At 42.7% G+C, this 20,815-nt stretch overlaps 1 protein-coding gene across 7 annotated transcripts in view; it reads left to right on the forward strand.

Annotated features, from left to right (window-relative positions):
• The window catches only part of LOC107999465 (discoidin domain-containing receptor 2), a 245,550-nt gene extending 237,198 nt beyond the window's left edge, over positions 1-8,352 (forward strand). For 6 of the 7 annotated variants that reach the window (XM_062077203.1, XM_062077204.1, XM_028667492.2 and 3 more), the window contains 2 exons: positions 77-174; positions 831-8,352. In XM_062077203.1, the coding sequence (XP_061933187.1) occupies positions 77-174; positions 831-998 (266 nt within the window). In that variant the 3' untranslated portion in view covers positions 999-8,352. The remainder of the gene's footprint in view (positions 1-76; positions 175-830) is intronic. The other variant, XM_017059333.3, reaches the window with a different exon arrangement.
• Positions 8,353-20,815: the final 12,463 nt, after the last annotated feature.

Raw genomic sequence — 20,815 nt, forward strand, 5'->3', positions numbered from 1 at the left:
ATTATCGCGGAAGAGATTCGGACGAACGATTTCGTCGATGTTTGATGAATTTTTTTTTCTTTTTCTTTAATTACAGATGCCACATACGACTACGCGGTACCGATGCCTGTGCCTAGTGTGAGCAGCGATCAGGACAGCGTTTTCTCCAAGTCTTCATCGAGGGGTAGCGCGAAGGTAAATGCACGATCTTAACATTTTATATATCGAACGATCATCGAAGTATATATCGTATACTTTGTCAGTTCGAATAGTTTAAGACAAACGTGAGGTACATCATTTTTTTCCATTCGAGAGATTAGTGAAACGCTTCATTCCGATCTCGAGATCGTTGAAGAGGGATTTTTTTTTTTTTTTTTTTTCAATCTATTCCAACTCCTCGATTCAATTGCGCACATTTTTTCGTTCCACTAATACCCATGAAAAAGAAGTAGGTCGGATCTATTCCAAGAATCCTCGTTCATTTCCAGTGCATCTTACGCCGTAAAGATTCTCGGTAGCTAGCAGTCGAGATATTCGCTCGAAACAAAAGGAGATTTAAAGCTCTCGAGTTTTCTCAAGCACGCGAGTTCTCCCTAATATCTTCAAATTATGATCCCCATTCAAAAATTTGCAAATTTAAAAAACTCTCGATTCAAATATATAATTGATATATAAAATTCAATCACCGTGTTATAATAATACGCGGGCTGGCAAAATGATGTACCACGTTTCCAATCATGTATCATAACGTAGATAAAAAATAACGGTTAAAAGACCGGTTAAGATTAGAGGTTTATCGTTAAATCTTCTTTTCTTTTTTTCCCTCCCCCTGTTCCGTTGTTTGGAATTAGGCGTGCTTGCAGAGCTTCTTCCCCCCGCCCCCGCCCCCGATGAGCGCGCCACCCCCACGAGGATCCAGTAATCTCACGTACTCGAACCCGCCGAGCCCGGAACCAGTTTGCGAGCGCGAGCGCAGAGGAAGCAAGCGCCGCGAGCACTCGATGCACAGATACGCGTAAGGACACGCCACCAGCTACCACACGCCACACTCAAGGCTGCTCCACACCGCCGGATCGAAGGTACGCGACAACAAGGTTCGCCCATCGTTGACAAATCGAGAGATCCTTCGGCATCCGCACGACCCTTCCCCGTTCCCCTTCCCCAATCTTCCACTTTCTACTCGATCCTCGATCAACGATCCCCGTGAAAAGAGAAAGAAGAAGAAGAAAAGGAAAGAGAAACACGCGGGCGATGGATGGTGAAAAAAAGGCGTAGCGTGAAAAAAGCGCAGCTGAGAGGAAGAAGAGGAGGAAGGAGGCGAAGAGGAGACGGATCGACGAGTTTGTGTGCGAGATCGAAGAAGGGGAGGACATTTTGGCCCCCAAACTTTCGCTCTACCTCTCTTTCTCTCTCTCTCTTTCTCTCTCTATCTTTCGAGCGGTCCAATTAATAGAAAAGAAAGAAAGAAGGATAGCGAGATCGTGGTAGAATATATACATATATATGTATATATATACAGCCAACTCGGTTCTCGATCTCATCGAAAAATCTTTCTACGACGAGCACTGCCATTCGCGCACTTTCCAAGCGTATTATATACCCTTGGTGTAGTAGAGTAGAGGCGTACATCCTCGAGTGGAGCGCGCACAAGAGGACGACTCAACCTACTCGTAGTAGGTAGGTAGGTAGGTAGGTAGGTAGGGGACGCGTAACCGGAGTTGTAACTACAATTGGCATATCAGTTTAACGGCGAGAGACGACTCCTCTCTGGAAATTCGGAAACTGCTCGCCTGGCAACTCTTCTCCCGCCTTCAACCTGTGTGGAAATCAAAGCCTCGAAGAAACGATGTGCCGATGTGCCATCTCTATTTTCTGCCAGTTTTAACAGGGTTCGCGAATCGATGCATATCGAGCGAATTTCGCTATACGACTTCGCTCGGTTGAACTGTCCGATCTAGAAATTTCGAAATGCCCGTCACTTTTTCTATAGGATAGATTTAGGCTACGTCCTTTTCCAGAGCTTTGTAATTTCATTTCGAAAGAGTCAAAGGACCTCGTGAAAGTGGTTCCAGATAATTCTAGATACGAACATTTTGATCGAGGGTTCGTGAGAAAAACGATCTTTGCCCAATCACAACCAAGATTCCTCGCAATTTTGTGAATTGATTAAAAATATTGATCGCAAATATTAATCTTCCGCAACGTAATCAAGATACGATAAAAAATACAATATTTCCTTATGGAGGATTTAAATTTCTTCAAGATTTTAAAAAATACATCCCGTTCTTTTGGGAAAAGAAGAAATCGTTACGTTTTTAATTACGAATCCTTCCACGCAATAAGCGATTGCCATTTGCTCGATATGCAAACTCTTGCAATAATTCAATCGTGTTCGAATCGATCTACTGCGAATTTTTTATATACACGTTAGGGAGTAACGAGGCTTCGATTTCACGGTCACATCGCAATTTTCGTCGAAATCTTTTTTTTCCAAAAAAAAAAAGAAAAAGAAAAAGAAAGAAAGAAAGAAAGAAAGAAAAAAGAGCAACGTTTCTCAAACAACCTTTCTCTACTTTTCCGCCGAGATGAACTCTTCCCCCCACTCCCCCGACTGGGGAAATACGCGCGAAAAAGTTATCCCGCAACCTTTCCTCCATCCCCTTCCCTAAATTCCAAACTCGGAGTGAGTTACACAAGGTTCAGAAGTTCCCAGGGAGTGGAAACGGGGTGGAGGGGTGGGGAGAAAAGGGAGAGGGAGCAAGGGGAGGGGGGAAGAGCAAAGGTAAAGAGAGTCATATTTTTCGTTGATACTGCCTCGCGTGTTCTTTCCAACGTTTTTCCACAACGCTGCCACATTTCTTCCGCGTCGGTAAAAAGCGCGAGCCGCGTTAGCAGCTTCGTTAGCAGGGAGGCTGCCGTGTTCCTCCTTACGAGGGGGGGAAGGGAATCCAGAAGAAATTGCGACTCGCGTGGCGCTGAAAAGAAAGAAATAAAGAGGAAGAAAAGAAAAGAAAAGAAAAGAAAAAAATAATAAAACGGTAGCCGCGATAAGGAAGGAAGGAAGGGAAACCGATCTGCGAGGGAAGGATTTCCAGAAGGAGTCGCGCGTGGTTTAATGGTTTCGTCTGTACGGCGCGCATGTGCGAGCGGATCGAGCTCGCTATCGATTCGTGGCGAGCGATAAAACGAGAGGGGTTAAAAAAATAAAAAAGAAGATCCGTTGGACGAAGAAGAAGAAGAAGAAGAAGAAACGGAGAAAGTATACTCTTTACTTTCGCTTTTCTTCTTTTTTTTCTTTTTTTTTTCTTCGTTCCTATAAGATATTTATTCGACTTGGCGCGAGACTTCCAACTCGCGAACGATAATAATTAATTACCGGTTAATTGTTTCCGGTAGTGCGGAGTATAATAATTCAGGTGACGGTTCCACGATGACTGGAAAAAAAAGGGGAAAAAAAGGGACGTCAGGTATTGTCGTGGCACAGGAACGAGGATGGAAAGAAAGGAGAGACGGCAACGCGTGGAAGATCGACGCGGTGATATCGAACGGTAGCCGTTTAAGAGGGAAAGGCAAGAAAGGTACAGGCTAAAGGGGAGGAGGGAAGGGAGGAAAGATTTGTGGGGAGATGGAGAACGTTAGCGAGCTTCGATCCCCGCCTCACACAACAAGACTGACGTCAAATAAATAATTGAATATCCCGATATTGTGCTATGTAATACGCGCAGATAGGCGCGTGTACACGCGCGCATGCGCGCGTATTTCGTCGTATTATTTATTATATATCGCGGCATATAGCGCCCCGTAAACGGATCTTTAATTTATATACGTATTATACATACACGCGTATATATGTATATATATATATATATATATACATATGAATATGCGAGGGAGGAAAGAAGAATAAAAAATATATATATATATATATTATAAATAGATATATAAATACAACAAAAGATAACGCGGTAATTATCGTGCGTCGGCGGATTTTAAGCGTAATAATATAACGATATATATATATATATTGTATAAGCCCAACTTTATTTCTCTATCACTACCGACATCGCCTTCATGCAACGAGGAAAAAAAAAAAAAGAAAAGAAAAGAAAAAAAGAAATCGAGGGATTTAACCGACGTAAGGAATCGACAATACAGGGATGAGACAACAATAATTAAATACATGTGTACGTAAATGATGAAAGATTAAAAAGAAAAAAAAAAAGAAAAAAAAAAGAAAAAAAAAGAGAAATAACGCGAGGAATAATGGTAAATAGGCACGGTGTTTCACGAAGCGAGGATGGAGAGAAACCGACCACATTGTGATATATTAAGAAAAACTAAATAATAAAGTAAATCGATTGAACAAACGAAGGGACGAAGGCAGAGACAAATTTACGCGAGCTTTCGTTGAGGAGAAGGCTGTTCGTTGAGAATTTCACGACACCCCCCCCTATTTCTCACTCCCCATTTTAATTCGAACTATCCTCGAGACGACAATGTGTATAGAACGCTTGCAAAATATACATATATATATATATTTTCGATTTACATACACACTTTCACACACATATACACATATTTCGATCCTTTATAGATCTACATACATATGAGATATACATTTCCTTTACCTCGTGACAAAACGAAAGATCGTCTTTAAGAAGAGATTGTTCAACGAAAAGCTCCTCTCACTCTCTGGACACACGCGTGTAGCATCTGACAACGATCGGGAAAAACTTTACCTATGTATATTTAGTGTTTAATCGTCGCCACCGTAGAACGTTAAAGGTAAATCGTAAGAGTGACAGCTTCGAGTGCTTCGAGTGTAAATATAACCGTTAGGGACCTCGTGACACACGTACAACACGTACACACTCTCTCACCTATACACACACCTTTCAAGCGCCTTAAGTTGGGGGGAAGGGGGCACTGAGCAAATAACTTGGTCGCAATAATAATCGTCGTTTTCTTGCTCGCTCTTTCAGTCGTTGTTGTCTTTTACCTTTCATTTTTATCAATGACGAAAGATCGAAGGGGGAAAAGAAACGTAATAATTGTAATAATATATATATATACATATATATATATATAAAATGATGGTTCGACGAGAAAAAGATAGAGAAGAGAAGAGAAAGAGAGAGAGAGAAAGACCTATCCTTTCAAGCTTCTCTTTCTCTCACCCTCAAATTCGTCGCAACGATGAAAAACTTTTCATCGTAAAGCGCGTGTTTCGATCTTCGTTATATCACGGATCCGTTTCCCGTCGACAGGGAAAACGGAGATTCCTTATCGTGGGGCAATTTTTCACCAAACTTCTGCAATAACCGAGCATTAAGTACCTTGAACTTCTCGTGCACTTCCATAGCGCGCCTAGCCAGTCAGTTCTTTCGATAATCGTCAATTTATCTTAAAGCGTGCACAGACGGTGAAAGGGAACACGCGCCGACTATCCGTTAAAGAGGAATTAAATCAATAACTTGAGAGAATCGAAGAAGCTTTTCGAGAGATTCGGTGACTTAAAAAGTAGAAGGGGGGGGAAAAAAGGGAAAGGGGGATATAAAGGGGACGAAGTGAAAAATAAAAGAACGGGTGAGTGAAAGAGGATCGTTAAGTAAGGTGCTCACACATACACTCTCTCTCTTTCTCTCTCTTCTCTTTAGGATACGAGGAGGAAGATAAAGATGACGAAGGACGGTACTTTCGTGCCTGCTCGCAAGCGTACTTCTTAGGATACTTTATGGTTCCTTTGTGCAGCGGAGCTGCATGCTGCCGACATGTCAATGACAACGGTGCGCGCCGAGTGTGCACCGAGATCGTCGCGATATCGCACGCTCGTTCTAAATCGTCCCTCCAACTTCTCCGCACTGGCCTTATTCACCCGCGTTTTATTAAACTTTAACACTCTCTCACGAACGAGATTCGTTGCGTTTTATCCTCGCACCTAGAGGGATAATACTCTACATCCACCGCGATCTCACAGAGGCAGAGGCGATAATTCTTCTCGAAATCGTAATAATCGCGAGATAACGCGGGAGTTGGATCACCTCCTCCTCTCTATTCGCGAGATGCCACTAAACCTTCCGAGCTAGCTGTTTAAATTTCTACGTACAGGAGGGAAAAAACGGGAGAAGAAATCGTGCTCCTTTTTCCTTGTCGCACAACAATTTTCTTTTAGAAATCCTATTCGAAAGAAGGAATTTTTAAAGAACAGTTAGAACAGTTCACGGAATACAGAGTGTATAGGAGTCTAACAGAGAATTAGAATTCCTTTCCGACCGAATCTCCACCATCTTCCTAGACTTTCGATCGAATCCCATACGATTACCATACCGCCGCGACTCCTGTTTCCTGTGGCGCGCCTCTTTTATGAGCCTGTAATCTTTTATTCCGCCGCCGATGCGACATCGATACACGGTCCGGCGATATCGTTCAGAGATACGGAGTAAGATCGGTTCTGCATCGTTGGCGGACGAAAGGAAACTCGCGCCCATAAATCAGGGACGTTACAACCCTTTTTTTTCGACCGGCGTGGAGAAATGCGGAGGAGGAGGAGCGGAAGTTCGATAGCTAAAAGGGAAGGGAAGGGAAAAACTGGCCCATCTTTTATTCGACGATGTACAAGTGCGTGCGCTCGCGATCAGGGAGGATTAAAAAGAAAATGGAACGAGGCTTTGAACAAGGTATTATGCAACGGTGGAGTAATCTCTGCAAGAGTAGTAACTCGGTCGTGGTGGAGAACGGAGATGAAATTATGCGTCGATAGATTCGATAGAATTTAACAGATTGTTTATATATATATATAATTTGGAGGGAAGGATTTGAATTTGAACGAGGGTGGTTGAGAATTGAAGTGAAATTTATCCATTTTATTTTGTTATTGGGAATTAGATTCGTGTAAATAATAGTTTAGAAAAATAACTCCGAAGATGTACAATCAGTCATCCTTATGAAAATTTGTCTAACCAGTTATAATGTATATAGAATAATTTTTTTATTAATGGAATATTACTTTGAAGAGAGTGAAATCGATCCCTAAAGCATTGATATTCGTGAATGATGAAAATTTGAAGATTAATTTCGAGCACGAAGAGATTTTACATTTTGAGAATAAATTGGAAATTTGAATCAAATTTTTCAAGATAACGTATGAAAATTATTTATGCTTCTATGAGTAAACGATATCAATTGATACTTGTGATCGAAATTATAACGACAGTAGATGCAATTGGATAATAGTTGGAAACGTCGATCTCGGTACTAATTCTCGGTTCAGTTCGAAACTCCATGGAGACGAACGCTCGATGTCTCTGAATAAAATATAAAACGAGAACGCCTCCCGGTGAGAAGTTGTTGCGTTGACCTGAGCTACCTGAGTCATTCGGCATCGATCGTGCAAATATGAGCGATGTTGGGTGTTTACATGCAGCTGCACAAGCACACGCGAAACGCGACGAGCACGCACGAGAATTTTGGAAACATCAACAACAACAACGATCGTGTTTATATATATATATATATATATATATTATATCATAGTTTTTAACAGGGACGACGATTCTACGGATATACATATATATATTGTATTCTCGCCACCCCGAAACTAATAAATGCGCCGCATTATCTCTCAATATGTATATAGCGATTGTAATTTATACAAATAAAAAAAAAAAATTATGTGTAATAACGTATTATATAAATAAGCCTGTCGAGACACTGGAAGACGCGACCACTTTTGTACATAACATTGTAACATATAGCGGTTAAAATGTAAGAGAGGAAACAAGTGAGAGTGCAGCGAAGAAGGAGAGGGTGAAAATTTGCATTTAAGAATAAGGCGCGGAATGAGTGATGGCGAAGGAATGGAGGTAATAATAACGATGAAAACGAAAATAATAATAATAATAATAATAATAATTAATAATTAATAATTAATAATTAATAATAGTAATAATAATAATAATAATAATAATAATAATAATAAAAAGATACCACTGTGAGTGTAATTATAATTGATCAATAGTAATAACGAATACCGGATGCATATTTGATATTTGTGTGCCTGTATCCTTTTGTATGCTAACGAGATAGAACGAAAAATAAAACTATACATATTATATTGTACTAATTGCGACGTAGGGGGAAAAAAAAAACTACGAGTAAACGAGGTGTAATGTGCACACACACGCGTACACACACACACACATATACATACGAGTACACGTGAAAACACACGTACACACAAGTATACACGCGAACTAAACAGAGGAAAAATACACACCCTTCCAAGTTGCATATACACACGAGAAGATACACACATACACAGAGTAGACTATCTGTCCTGGGTTGGACGAAAATAAAACTTTTAGCGAAGCGAAATCGAGTCTATAAATATCCGGCAGGATCCAATGACGATTCGTTTTATTCCTGATTTATAGATCCATTCCTTTTCCCTCCCTTTCTCTTTTTTTTTTGACGTTATTTTCTCATTAAGGCCATTATTAATTCCATAACTTGCCGAGTTTGATGACGAGTTATTTCGAAGATGCTGAAGTTCCATCGATCTTTTTTGCCAAAATCATGCACTGGTAAATTTACCTCGAGGAGTCTTTTTCTTATACACAGATTACCGATCTCGACGTGAAACGAGAAACGTCTTAGACGAAGAGACGCGAAGCAGTGATCGATATCCAATCGAGTAACATTTCTGGCCCGATTAAATTCACGATTAAATCCCCGCATTAGAAATCAACCGGGCGAAATTACGTACCGCTATATTTGAAGCAATCACAGTGCCACAGGATTAATTATAGGAAACGAATGCAGGAAATCCGGTTGATCGAATTATCAGGATTTCATCAAGGCGGGGGGGATATGAACGACAGGCAAGGTATACGGGGGCCGATCGAGCGTGAACTCATCGGAAGCTAATTACCAGGTAATAGTACGATAATCCGGCTACCTGATGGCTGAATACGGAACCGATCGAGCTTCCGTAAATGCTGCTTAGCCCTAATGAATGGATACGCGTTGAAAGCGATCGAGCTCCAAGAACTCTTCTTCGTTATTATTGCCTCGGGTATCGTCTCTGCGAAGCTGGACGAAGTTTGATTCTCGTTCGAAGAATAGGAAGAGGGGAAAAAAAAGAGGAGGAAAAAGAACGGACGTACACGGGGGCCGGAGGGGAGATTAAAACGTGGCGTGGAAAATGGCGGTGATATAAAGGTGAGGTAATAATCCGAGGGAGAAAAGTCGGATATTTCATCCGATGTCCAGAGGCCATTGTCGTAAAAATTGTTCGATGCAAACGAATCCCGCCTCCTTTGGCGAGGAGAGATTTTACAAGCAGGACCGATGTACCTCCGCCGCCTCGTGACAACCGTTCACACACGACTTCCGTGCGTGGCTGTAAGCCCTTTCATCGTGCTAATTTGGCACCGTCAACGACCGTCATTTGTCATTCTAATGGCCAGAACGAAGGCCAACGCGGTTTTTAATGACTGGAAACCGACAACGTTACACCACCTCGCGCTTTTCCTCCTCCAGCGAGCTCCTCTTTAATTCGCTCCTCGACTACTCGCTTCACGCTCTATCGTCCGTGTTCGTTCCCTTCCATTTCTCCATTTTTTCCATTCTTTCTTTTTCTCCTCTTTTCTCTCCTCCCTTGCCTCCCTCCCTCTCTCTCTCTCTCTCCTCTCCTCTCCTCCCTCTCGAGCCTGCTGCTGCTGCTGCTCATTCATTCAGGTATTTTCTTTCATCGAGGAAGCGAGCGCGCAAAGACGAGTCCGATATGCCCCCTCTCCCCCTCCTCTATTCTCGCTTTCTTCCCTCCCTTTGAGCTCTTACATTCATCCTTTTTGCACACCGCTCCCTTTCAACGTTTTCGCATTTTAGAATCCTAACCCTCCCTCCCCCACCGACTCCCTCCTCCCCCTCCGGGCGGTCTTAAATCCTAGACGCGAAATGGTAAGATGCACGGCGTGTTTAAAATGTATTCTTCCTAACGTTGAATGTGAATATATATATATATCTGTATATACGTAGCCCGAGTTATACCTCGCTGCCCCTTTGCCTCGGCCCGCCTGTTAATTAATTCCCGCGGTTATTAGTGCTCGTTACTTCCCTTAAGCCGCGCAACACCGCCGCGCTCTCCCCTTTGTTCGCCAAACGCCTCTCCCTACCCTCCACCCTTTCTTTTATTCTTTAATTCGTTATCCGAGACGAGGATATAAATTTCACCGCGCGCACAAGCACCAGGGGTAATTATGCCGTTTTCCAAGGGAGCTCTTCTCGGCTAAGCTCGGGCCGGCCAACGTTGGGGATCGTTCTCGAATTGCGGTTCAGTGGCGGATTTTCGGCGCGAAACGAAGGAACGAACCCTTTTCTCGAGGATAACGATATTATTCTTCCCATATTCGAGAATGGAACCAGTTTTAGAAATGGCGCGATATAATTATCGTTCGTAAGTAAATCGTTTGAATCGAAGATCGGCGTGATTGAAGGACAAGTAAGTAGAAAAGACGAGCAAATTAATCGACGCGTCATTCGTTCTTCCTGACGAAGATTAAAATCAGTGGCGATTAATTAGATAGCACAATGAGAACGATTCGTCACGATAACGATAAAAGGTTTCGTTTCCCTTTTAGGATAATGGAACACCGTGTCGGAATTGACGTCGACATTAACGCACCCACATTTGTTGGAAATAAATCGGCGGACCATTTCTTAGACGGGAGGTTTCACAAATAACCGGGTGTAGTAACAATCGGCTGGTTCACCTGAGAGAATGACGAAAAGGTGGGCCCGTTAATGCGTTTCCTGCGCGCAACCCTCTAACGGGTGCCATTATTGTTTCCCATCCATCAAGCGGCTCTAGCTCCACGGCAAATAGTATATATATATATATATACTATTACCGGGACGAAAATGTTGCCACGTCACATTCGAAATTACGGTCGAATTCGAAGAAAGGCATCCGAGATGGCGACGATTGCTTTTGTGCCACGAATAGTTCCGCTTTCGAGGGGCTGTTATTGTCACGCGCCCTAATTTCACCCGCGATTAAAGGTTTCGCAACGAAATTCACCGATTATTGAATCCCTTTTTTTTTTGGTAAAGCGGAATTAGGATAAGGTAGCTGCGTTTTAAGGAGAAGAAAGTATTCGAAATTTAAAATTTAAACCGTCGGATTAAAGAATAGATATCAATTTGTCGTGGACTTAAAATAAATCTCTCTATTAAGATTAAGAAAATTTTAAACAAGAGAGAATAGTGGGTTTAGAATATAATGGAAGAGTCAATGAATGAAAAATCATCGGAAGCGCTTTTTCTTTTTTTATTTATCCTGATATCACAGTTTCCGAGATATCGTCGCGTGAAGAAACAAAATAATTTCCAATCGTTTGAAACTTAAACTCGATCGAAATTGAATCCTATTAAAATAATCGCTATAAAAGTTAGTAACTTTCGATCAATGAATAAACGATCGTCAGAAACTCGAATCCTTTTTCGAGATATCCTCGTGTAAAGAAAAGAGTAATTTTTACTCGTTTGTTATTCTTCTATCTCTGTCACTTACTCGGATTTCTCGCTCGCACCTGTTTCATTGACCAATTTAAACTGCAGACGCAATTCATAGAAGGACGTAGTACGCGTTTCCAAGAAAAAATGTAGGTCACTGGGTTGCGAGTCATAATCTCTCGTTCATAATCTCTGCCCCAGTTTAAACGCTTTGGAAACTTGTTTGAGTGCTTGTATCTCGGCAACCGACTGAGATATCGAGATAAAACAAAACAAAAAAAAAAAAAAAAAAAAAAGAAAGAATTCCAACTTTCGACCTTTTTTATATATAAAAAAAAGTTCCATTTTTAACTTTTCGTGAAAATAAATATTCTATTATCACGAGATAAACTATGTATTTAATGTAATTAAAAGATTAATCTGCGCATAAATAGAAATCAAATTATATCTACAATACAGAATAGGCGTGACTGGAGCAGGTGAAGAAGGAAAGGGACAATCGATGGAAAATAGGAATCATGTGGTGCGCGTTGAACAACGTATCCAGGAGATTTCTGGGACGATAAAGCGAGCTTTACCCAGGTTAAAAGGTAACTACGTTAACCGCAAGTAAATCCGAGACCGCCGCTGCCCACGGCGGAACTTTACGAACCGGATGCCAACCGAGGGGTTTAACAATCGCGTGCCCCTGGAATTCTGCGCGAACGGATGGACGAATACGTGGTAACCACGAACGGAATCGACGCATGACCTACGAAGCGAATACGATTCCGGTCTCTAAAGTTGTCGAAAAGCTGGAAAATTACGATTGTTCGGCGATTCGTTGCTACGAATTTTAAAGATAACTTTGCTCGGAAATATAGGGAGACATTTTTTTGGGAAAAAGTACTTGCAAGTTATTTATCGTTATTGTTATTTGTATTATTGTATTATTTGTGAAAAACATTATTCAATACGGATCTTTATCTAATTTGAACGAATGAAAAGAACAAGATTCCGAAATATGCTATATTCGAAATGAACGTGTTATTACATTCTTGAAACGATGTTACGTTTCCATTGCTAATTGTATATTTTTTTTCGAAAATATGAAGCTTGAGGGAACGTTGGAAATATCATATTGGAAACCAACCGTAAATATTACTAATTCGATACGGATTATTCCGATTCCCTCTTCATTACGTTAATTATCGGAAATAAAGTAAAACCGATTTGTCGAATTAACGTACACGATGTATTTGGAACGCGGAATGTGAATAATGAGAACCCGTTGGATTACAACGTGCGAGCTTTCAAGAGATTAATCTCCCTCCGAGCCGCCCGATCCCTTAATCTCCTTTTCATTAAGTGGGGTTTTAGTGCTCGACATTAGAAACAAACTCCTCCCGGCACAAAGGGCTCACGTATGAAATAACGAAGTACATCGGTTCACCGCTTGCTTAAACGTCTCTGCCCATATTTCTTCACCGAAGAAATCATCGTAAACTCGTTCGATACGTTCAATCGCGAAACGTATAACATTCTGTTCGGGATTTAAACTTTTGGAAAATCGGAATAAAAATTGTACGAAGAAAAATTTTTGGACACGAATCGAACGCATCTCCACTTCGTTATCTATTGTTCCACGTTTAATCTCGCGAAACGAATCAATGTTGGAAGATAAATTCGATACCATTCATTATCCTTCCTCCATTCGTCCATTCGAAAATACGTTACCAGCCATCCGTTTCTCTTTCACCACGCTTCTCCTCGCTCGCCTTTGCCACGAGGCAAAAGGTACAAAGCGCGAAGGAAGGCGCGAAGAAACGCGAGTCCTCGGCCACCGGGCTCGTCTCAATATTTCATGCAATTAGCAAGCTCGCCCCGGTGACACGTTTCGCGGAATTATCGTTCCAACGGATCGAGGATTCAAAGGGGGAGAGACGAGACGCTTCCTCCTCCACTTTGCGGCGGCGCGACTCTAATATCGGATGTCAAATGGCACCCGCTCGAAGACAAATATTCCGGTTCGAGGCATCGTTGTCCCTCTCAACGGGTCGTTAGAACTTGAAGCACGTTTCGCGCCGCATTATTTTTGCCCCCTGTTTCCCGGCCACTAATTGCCAACAGGAAGTCACCAGTCAGCGGCGTCTCTCCTTCTCTCTCTCTCCCGCAGAGCGCGCGCACCACCGCTCGTCCTTTGAAAAGAAACGAAATCGGTGGGCAAATTCGCGTTTTATAATTGGATCGACGAGGTCGCGAGGCGTTCTATTTTTGGACACGGCCGGGACGGGAAGAAGATGTACGCGGACGTACTACTTTTGGACGTGCAGTCGATATCGCGGATGGAAATTTCGGGGCAGGGAGAGGTGCGCGGGAGGATCGACTCCGTCGTGACTGAAATAGTGTGATAAACCCGTTATATTCGGTTGACCTGAAACAGTTATTTCACGAGGATTGCCTTTGATGAGCGAGAATGTGTCTTATCATGGAGTCAATATTTATGGCGAGTAATAATAGTGTTAGAATATGTCTATCAGAAATTATAAGTCGGACTTTTGGTCTAGTGATAATAAAGAAAAGAGAAAGAAAGAAGAGAAACACGCTCTCCTGTCGATTTAATTTAGTCAAAGTTATAGAGAGGAAACGAATCAGTCCAAAATCAGTCGAGCAAGGAAATTTCAATGTAGGAACGAATATAATCGATCAAAAGTGTCCACTCAAGGTAGAAATACTCGACGAGTATTCTCGATGAATAACCAAACACGCAATCCACCCCGTGCCCGGGGTGGGTGGAGAATTTCAAAGGATCCTTGGGAACGACGAACCCCCGCGCTGATGCGGCCACCGCTCCACAACACCCTGCCGCTGACATCTAGAACCGGGAAGAGTGGGCTTGGATGGAAATTCGATCCGATCGGGAGGCCGATCCTCTCGAGGCCACTTGGCCGACGACGAGCCACGAATTGGCCAGCCAAATTAGCATCTTTTTTAATCGAGCACGCGTGGGACCGCATCCTCCTCGTGTTCTCGGAAGGAGGGGGGGCATCCCTCAAATGTGCAACCAAGTTTCGCACGCGATGCGCATTCGAGCCGCGAACGAGCTTGCACACGGCCTATCCCATTATCTAATTGATCAATTGTCTCCCCGCCGTGATAATAAGCGGTCATTCGATTAAGGCCACTCGACGCCGTCCAAGCCTTTTTTTCCTTCTATTGCTCGGTTCCTGCTTCGCCTCCTTCTGGCCCGGATTACTTGCTCGCTCTTCGTAAACAGGAATCGCCGGGGAGGTGGCCCTGATGTTTACGCTACTTGAAGCTTCCGGGTTATAAAGCGTATATTTATATACGTATCGTGTCGATTCCGAACAGTTATCTTCCCGGAAATGAAGATTCGTACCTATACGTCGATCCATTTTCCCTCGGTACGATATTCTTCCGATCATACTTTGCAGTTTAAAGTACTCACATGTACTCGGATAAATTTCTCGTATTGATTCGTTAATTAACGGAATTGAAAGCTCGGCAATCTCACGACTCGCGAGGGCAGACTGAGCACCGTAAATATCTAAATCATTCTTCGCGAGCAGTACATATATTGGGAAGAGAAAAAGCGAAAAAGAAGATATGAGCGGAATGAAAATCTGTCAAACGGATGGAGCCCTCCTCGTATCACCGTTCTTCTAAAATGAGAACGGGCGACGGTTGAAAAGCGCACTCGAAGCCCGCTCCTGCTGTCACGACAAACGATGCTTCCTAATCGAAACGGTGCATAAAACGGTCAATCATCGAGTCGGTTTAATCGGAGGGTGGGCGCCGATACCCGGGGCCAATTTCGAAATGGCAAACGCACGCTCGAAACCAGAGATCGCGTCGGATAAGGAGGAAGGGGGGCCAGGTTGAAAAGAAACGAGATGAAGAATCGTCGTTTGATCGTACGGTTAATTCTTGGCCGGGGTCTCTTTTGCGCCGTAACCGCAAAGCGACCAACCGCTGCGCGGCCAGCTGCGGGAAACATCGACGAAACCGACCCGCTCATACCCGTACCAGTGGCTAACTGGTAATCGTGCGCTCCTACCAGGGCTACGCCGATAATGCTGGCCCCCACCGCTCGATTAAAAGTACTCGTCGATATTAAGCTTTTCCTGCCGCCTCTCCGATCGCGTTTACAATCGCCGCGACACGATCGTCGTGCGAAACCATCTCCTTTCTCTCTCTCTCTCTCTTCACTCCATCAGACTCGCAATAATAAGAGCGTAGCAAGGTAAAAGGTATCGTATCGAAAGTATCGCGAGGAGAAGAAAGATACCGAAGATGTAATATAGGCGCGTTAAAATTAAGTTCGTATGTACAGGTTATTTTTTTTTCAGGGAGAGATGAAATCAGGCGTTGAGCGTATATTGAAAGATGAAAGAAGATAGGAGGAGACGTTTTACAATAATTGAGAAAGCGAATAACCGATATCGAAGATTGGAATTACTAAAAGATGAAATGATGATAAATTTGATATTTGCGGACAATTTGCGTGATGTTACGTGATTCGAGATGTATCGATAATACGTATTGGAAGATCGAAGTTAGTTTACAGTGAAGCAAACAACGTTTATATGTATATATATAAGAAATTGCGATACGCGAAAGGAAAACATCTCGTTTCCGTCAATATATATATATACACATTCGACTCGTCAAAACACCACGATATGAATATGCAAGCGAGTGGTTCCGCGAGCGGCATACGAAGAAAGAATTTTTATACGTGGTCAAATTTAAATTTAGTCGCACGAGCAATGGTGCGGTAACAAAGATTTTGGTGCAAAATATTCCTCGAAAGTATTTCCGGCAAAATATTTTTAATCTCGAGAATTTCCCCGTTTAAACCGCGAGAAACAGACGGCAAAGTTGAAATATTCCTTTAAACTAAAAAAAAAAAAAAAAAAAAGAAAAAAAAGGAAAGAAAAGAAAAATAAATAAACGTGGGTCGGCGGTTTTACGATTGTTTACCGCGAAAGGTATGCCTCTGTGGATCTTATGAATTCTTTAGATGCCGATGGGAACGGTAAGGGTGAGAGCAATCTAGGGGATCTCGAAACGGAGAAACGGGGAGGGGCGGTTGAAGTTTATCCGAGTTTATGTCGGGTCGCCGTTGTAAAATTCACCGTTGCACCGTTGTACATCGAATTTAATTCCGGTGTTTCGGTTAATTCAACCAGTCGCGTCACGTACGCCGAAGAGGGGGCAGGGCGTAAACTAACAAAGATGTACGAAGACGCGAATCTCACGACGTCGTTGTTGTATATACGTTCCTGTTGTTGTATTCTTACGTCTTGAATCATCGGGAGATATCTGACAAGACGTTTTCCATGAAACACGAGAGCCTTCCCCTTTGAATCTAAAATATTATTCGAGGCGACGGTAAATATATTATGAACGCGTATGATGAATTTTAGAAAGAGGGGGAGAGATATTAAAATGATATAATCACGATACAATTCTCGAAAGAATTTCGTAATAGGAAAAATGATTTAGAATTCGATTTGATCGAAGAGAAATAAATAATTGTAATAAATTGTATTTTATTGAATACACGTAATTAACTTATATATATATATCGAATATATAAAGAAAAAGATACAGTAATTGACGAAACGTTAAATGAGATCGCTTCAGCACAAGTTTTAACTTTGATTTTACTCCCCATTTTAACTTCTAAAACAAAAACGATAAAATATCAAGTCTTACTTATTACGCGAACCCTTTTCGAGATCAAATTTTCTTTCAGCAACAAATACGATCGAACATATGCAACAATAATTTCATCGACCCACAACGAGCCAATTAAAATACGCGAAAGTGCGAATACAAAGAGGCTTTCTTTTAAAATTTAATTTCCCCGCAAAAAAGTGCATCAACTCCGTTGGAAAGATATCTTATTTACGGAGGATTATTACGACTCCCGACGGCAGTCGAACTTGGATCGAGCTTCGGTCCGAGAAACTTTGGAAACGAAATCTCCTCGAGAGTTTGGGGAAGAAGTTAAGGGTCGGTTTTCGATATGCCCTCCCCCGCTGCGTTCGAGGCGCTTGAATTCGACGAAGTTTGGCGCGGGACGGATACGCGCGGCGCGATAGCCGCGGGACACGTAGCGGGAAATCGCGTAGACTGCGCAGGAGGGGCGAGCGCAGCATCCGGTTTGCTAGGGTGCATGCGTGCGTGCGTGCGTGCATCGTGTAGCGCGCGTCGTGCATGCGTGCGTGGACGTAGCGCGGTTGCGGAGTACGCAAAACAATGCAGACGCTCGCCGCCATATATTATTCATCGAACAAAGGCCGAGCTGGGACAGTGGGTAACAAGCCGGAGGAAATAAGTCGTCACCTCCAAGCCGTCGTCGTTGTTCCATTGTGACAGCCCTGTTGTCTTCCACCTCTCTCTCTCTCTCTCTCTCACCTTTCATTCTATCTCACCTCGCGATCAAAATTATCTTAAACGTTACCTCCGCGTAAATAACTGTCCTAGTTTTGCCTAGGATTTGAACTCTTTGGAAATATCAAGTTATTATGAAGTTGTGAAATATGACTGATATCATTTTTGAAACGATGAAAGGGTATTATTAAAGAGACGTGATGATAAATTTTTATGATTAATTTTCTTCTTCTTTTCTTTTTTTAGAATTTATGTAAACTTAATAATTGGCCGGGGAAGATATTTATCGTACGGCTTGCATTTTTCTCGCTCGATTGAAAAGTAAAGACGAGGGGATGCTTAAGGGGGGCTCGCGAGGTTTCACGGGCCATCGAATTTTACGGGAAGAACGAATCATGGGAATGCGTATCTAAATGCGGCAGATTTGGATCGAGATAATCCAAAGATCGCTCCGTTCTTCATGTTTGAAGGAAAAAGAAATACACGCATACAGAATTTATTACTTTTAAATAAATTGAACAATTCGACAAGAATGTTGTTAAATACCTACAAAAGGAAAAGTACAGAGACGCGGAGAAGAGAATTGTGAAAGTTCCGCGGAATTTCTAATTGTTGTTTACGGGGCGTGTAACTTGGACTTGCCGTGTCGATGCACGCCACTCGCTTCGTCGACCGAAAAGCGACAGTGACGGCGCCACTCTCGCGAGAGATGGTGCTCGAATTATGAATTCATGAATTGTAAAATCGAGGCGAGCATTATCGATCCCGATACCTCGCCTCTCGCGTTTACTTACTCGCTCGTCTCGATTTCATGCAAAGCAGAATTAGCAGGCTGTGTAAGCGACACCCGAGTTTCGCCTTCGATCTCCAGCTGTCACACTATTTCCTCATAAAATTAAGCTTATGACGCGAGTTATCCCTCTCCTCGCCAGAGAACGAATTACGTTTATCCCCGAAATTCAATTTGCGCGTTCGATTTAACTTGGAAAAAGAAAACGATTGGATAATTTAATGTTGCTTGAAAAAATTATCTTAAAAAGATTCACATTTACAGATTCGTTTCTTGACTTTGCCCTGACATGTACTCGAGTTTCATTCTCAGATCTTCTCGAATCTTATCGGAAAATAACAATAATAATAAAATATTAAAAAGATACTCGAGAAAACGAGGCGAATTAATTTCATTTCGTTCAACGAGAAAAACTTTTCGCGCCCGCGTAAATATACTCGAGGCAGCCGAAAGAGGGTTCAATTTCCAAATCCTTTGTATCGAACCGAATCGATATTTTAATTTCCACCTGTTTACCGAAAAGCTTTCCTTCTCTCCCCTTACCTACTTTTCTGCCCGGAGTGGGAACCGCCAACGTTACGTTCCGAGCGGCGCCGGACGGATTATTTATAAATTAAAATGAAGCCAGCTCCAATTTCGCTTAAACAATTGTATAACGACGGCTAATACGGTTACAATGCGCTCGCACGCGCTCGCCATTTCCGGTATCAAAATCAAGCGATAAGCCTCCCGTCCCCCCTCCCCCTTCGCTCGTTGTTGTTTTCCGTTAATCAAAAACACTCGCGCACGCGGGCGAACAACGGAGGCGGCGATCGTAACGTTCCGTAAATAAGCGGCATTTACAAAATGAAATATACAATGGTTGACGAATTGCGGTCAATAAATAGAGTTAATGAATATACGCCACGGGCAAATCGGCCGTTTCCGGATTAATATTCATAGAGGAGAGGCGCGCGTTTAAATTAGAATTCCGGAAAATTCATGGACCTCGACGCAACCCCGACGTGTCGTTGACGAATGATCGATACCGCCACCGCACGGGGAGAGAGGGGGAGAAGAAATATCTAAAACTTAATTTATACAAGCAGCTGCGCCAAGGAAATCGTTCCGAGTACATCGTTTTTCGTCGCCACCCATCGTCCCCCCCGCCGCGGGCTCGCCTCTAATTCAATTTTGAATGACAAATGATACATTGCAGCATCCATCAGAACGATTGGTAATTGCTCGCGCGGGGAATCTAATGGCGTCTAGATGGTGTAACATCGGCGAGGGATAGACAATGCTGCACGACGTGTGTAACGCGGTTAGCAGCATTTATTCGAGGGTACACCCCCTCTTTTCGGATGCTGCCGCCTCGGAGAGGAGCGTAAACAACGGGGGCGGGGATGTAGCGGGAGAAAAATATGTAGAGAATGTCGTTGTTGTTTGTCCTCCTACCCGATTAGGGTAGGTGGCAAGGGTAGGTCGCGTAAGGCAATTCCGATAATTCGATTTGGAAACTTGGCTCGAGTGGGCGGCGCAGTTTTCATCGATACGCCGCGTGGTGATTGGCTGGTAATTTTATCGAATCGATCAAGTGGAAAGTTGCGCTCGGAGGCTAATCTCAGATTATGAGAGACGAGGATTGAAAAGTTTGCAGGTATAATTCTTGCTATTGATGTATCGCAGGAAGAAAGGGATAAAAGTACATGACGCTCGGCGGTTGGCAATTTTATCGAGTTGACGAATGTTGCACGAGGAGGCTGATCTCAGATTTCAAGCCTTGCAAAGACAAATTTTTTAAATTTCTATGTATCACAGGGAGAAAGGGATAAAGGTATGCTTGTAACATTTTTTTATACCCTGGTTTGGCTTCAATCATTTACCACATCAATGGCTTCATCCATTTTCCACGGTGCGAGAACGAGAAAATGATATGCACGCGCACTCTGATCGCAACTTATAGACAGAACCTGTTTAACCGTTTCCAGGTTAATAGCCCTGCCTCGTGGAAAATACAATAATCCGTTTCGACAGCCGGACAAAAGCTACTTTCGCAATATCGCGTTGTCGCTTAAATATATCACGATCTAAATTCCCATAGTCCACCGTGAAAAATAAGCTTCGTTTCGTTTCACGAACTTGAATAAT

The sequence above is a fragment of the Apis cerana genome, linkage group LG7 (genome assembly GCF_029169275.1).
Source record: "Apis cerana isolate GH-2021 linkage group LG7, AcerK_1.0, whole genome shotgun sequence".
NCBI lineage: Eukaryota > Metazoa > Arthropoda > Insecta > Hymenoptera > Apidae > Apis > Apis cerana.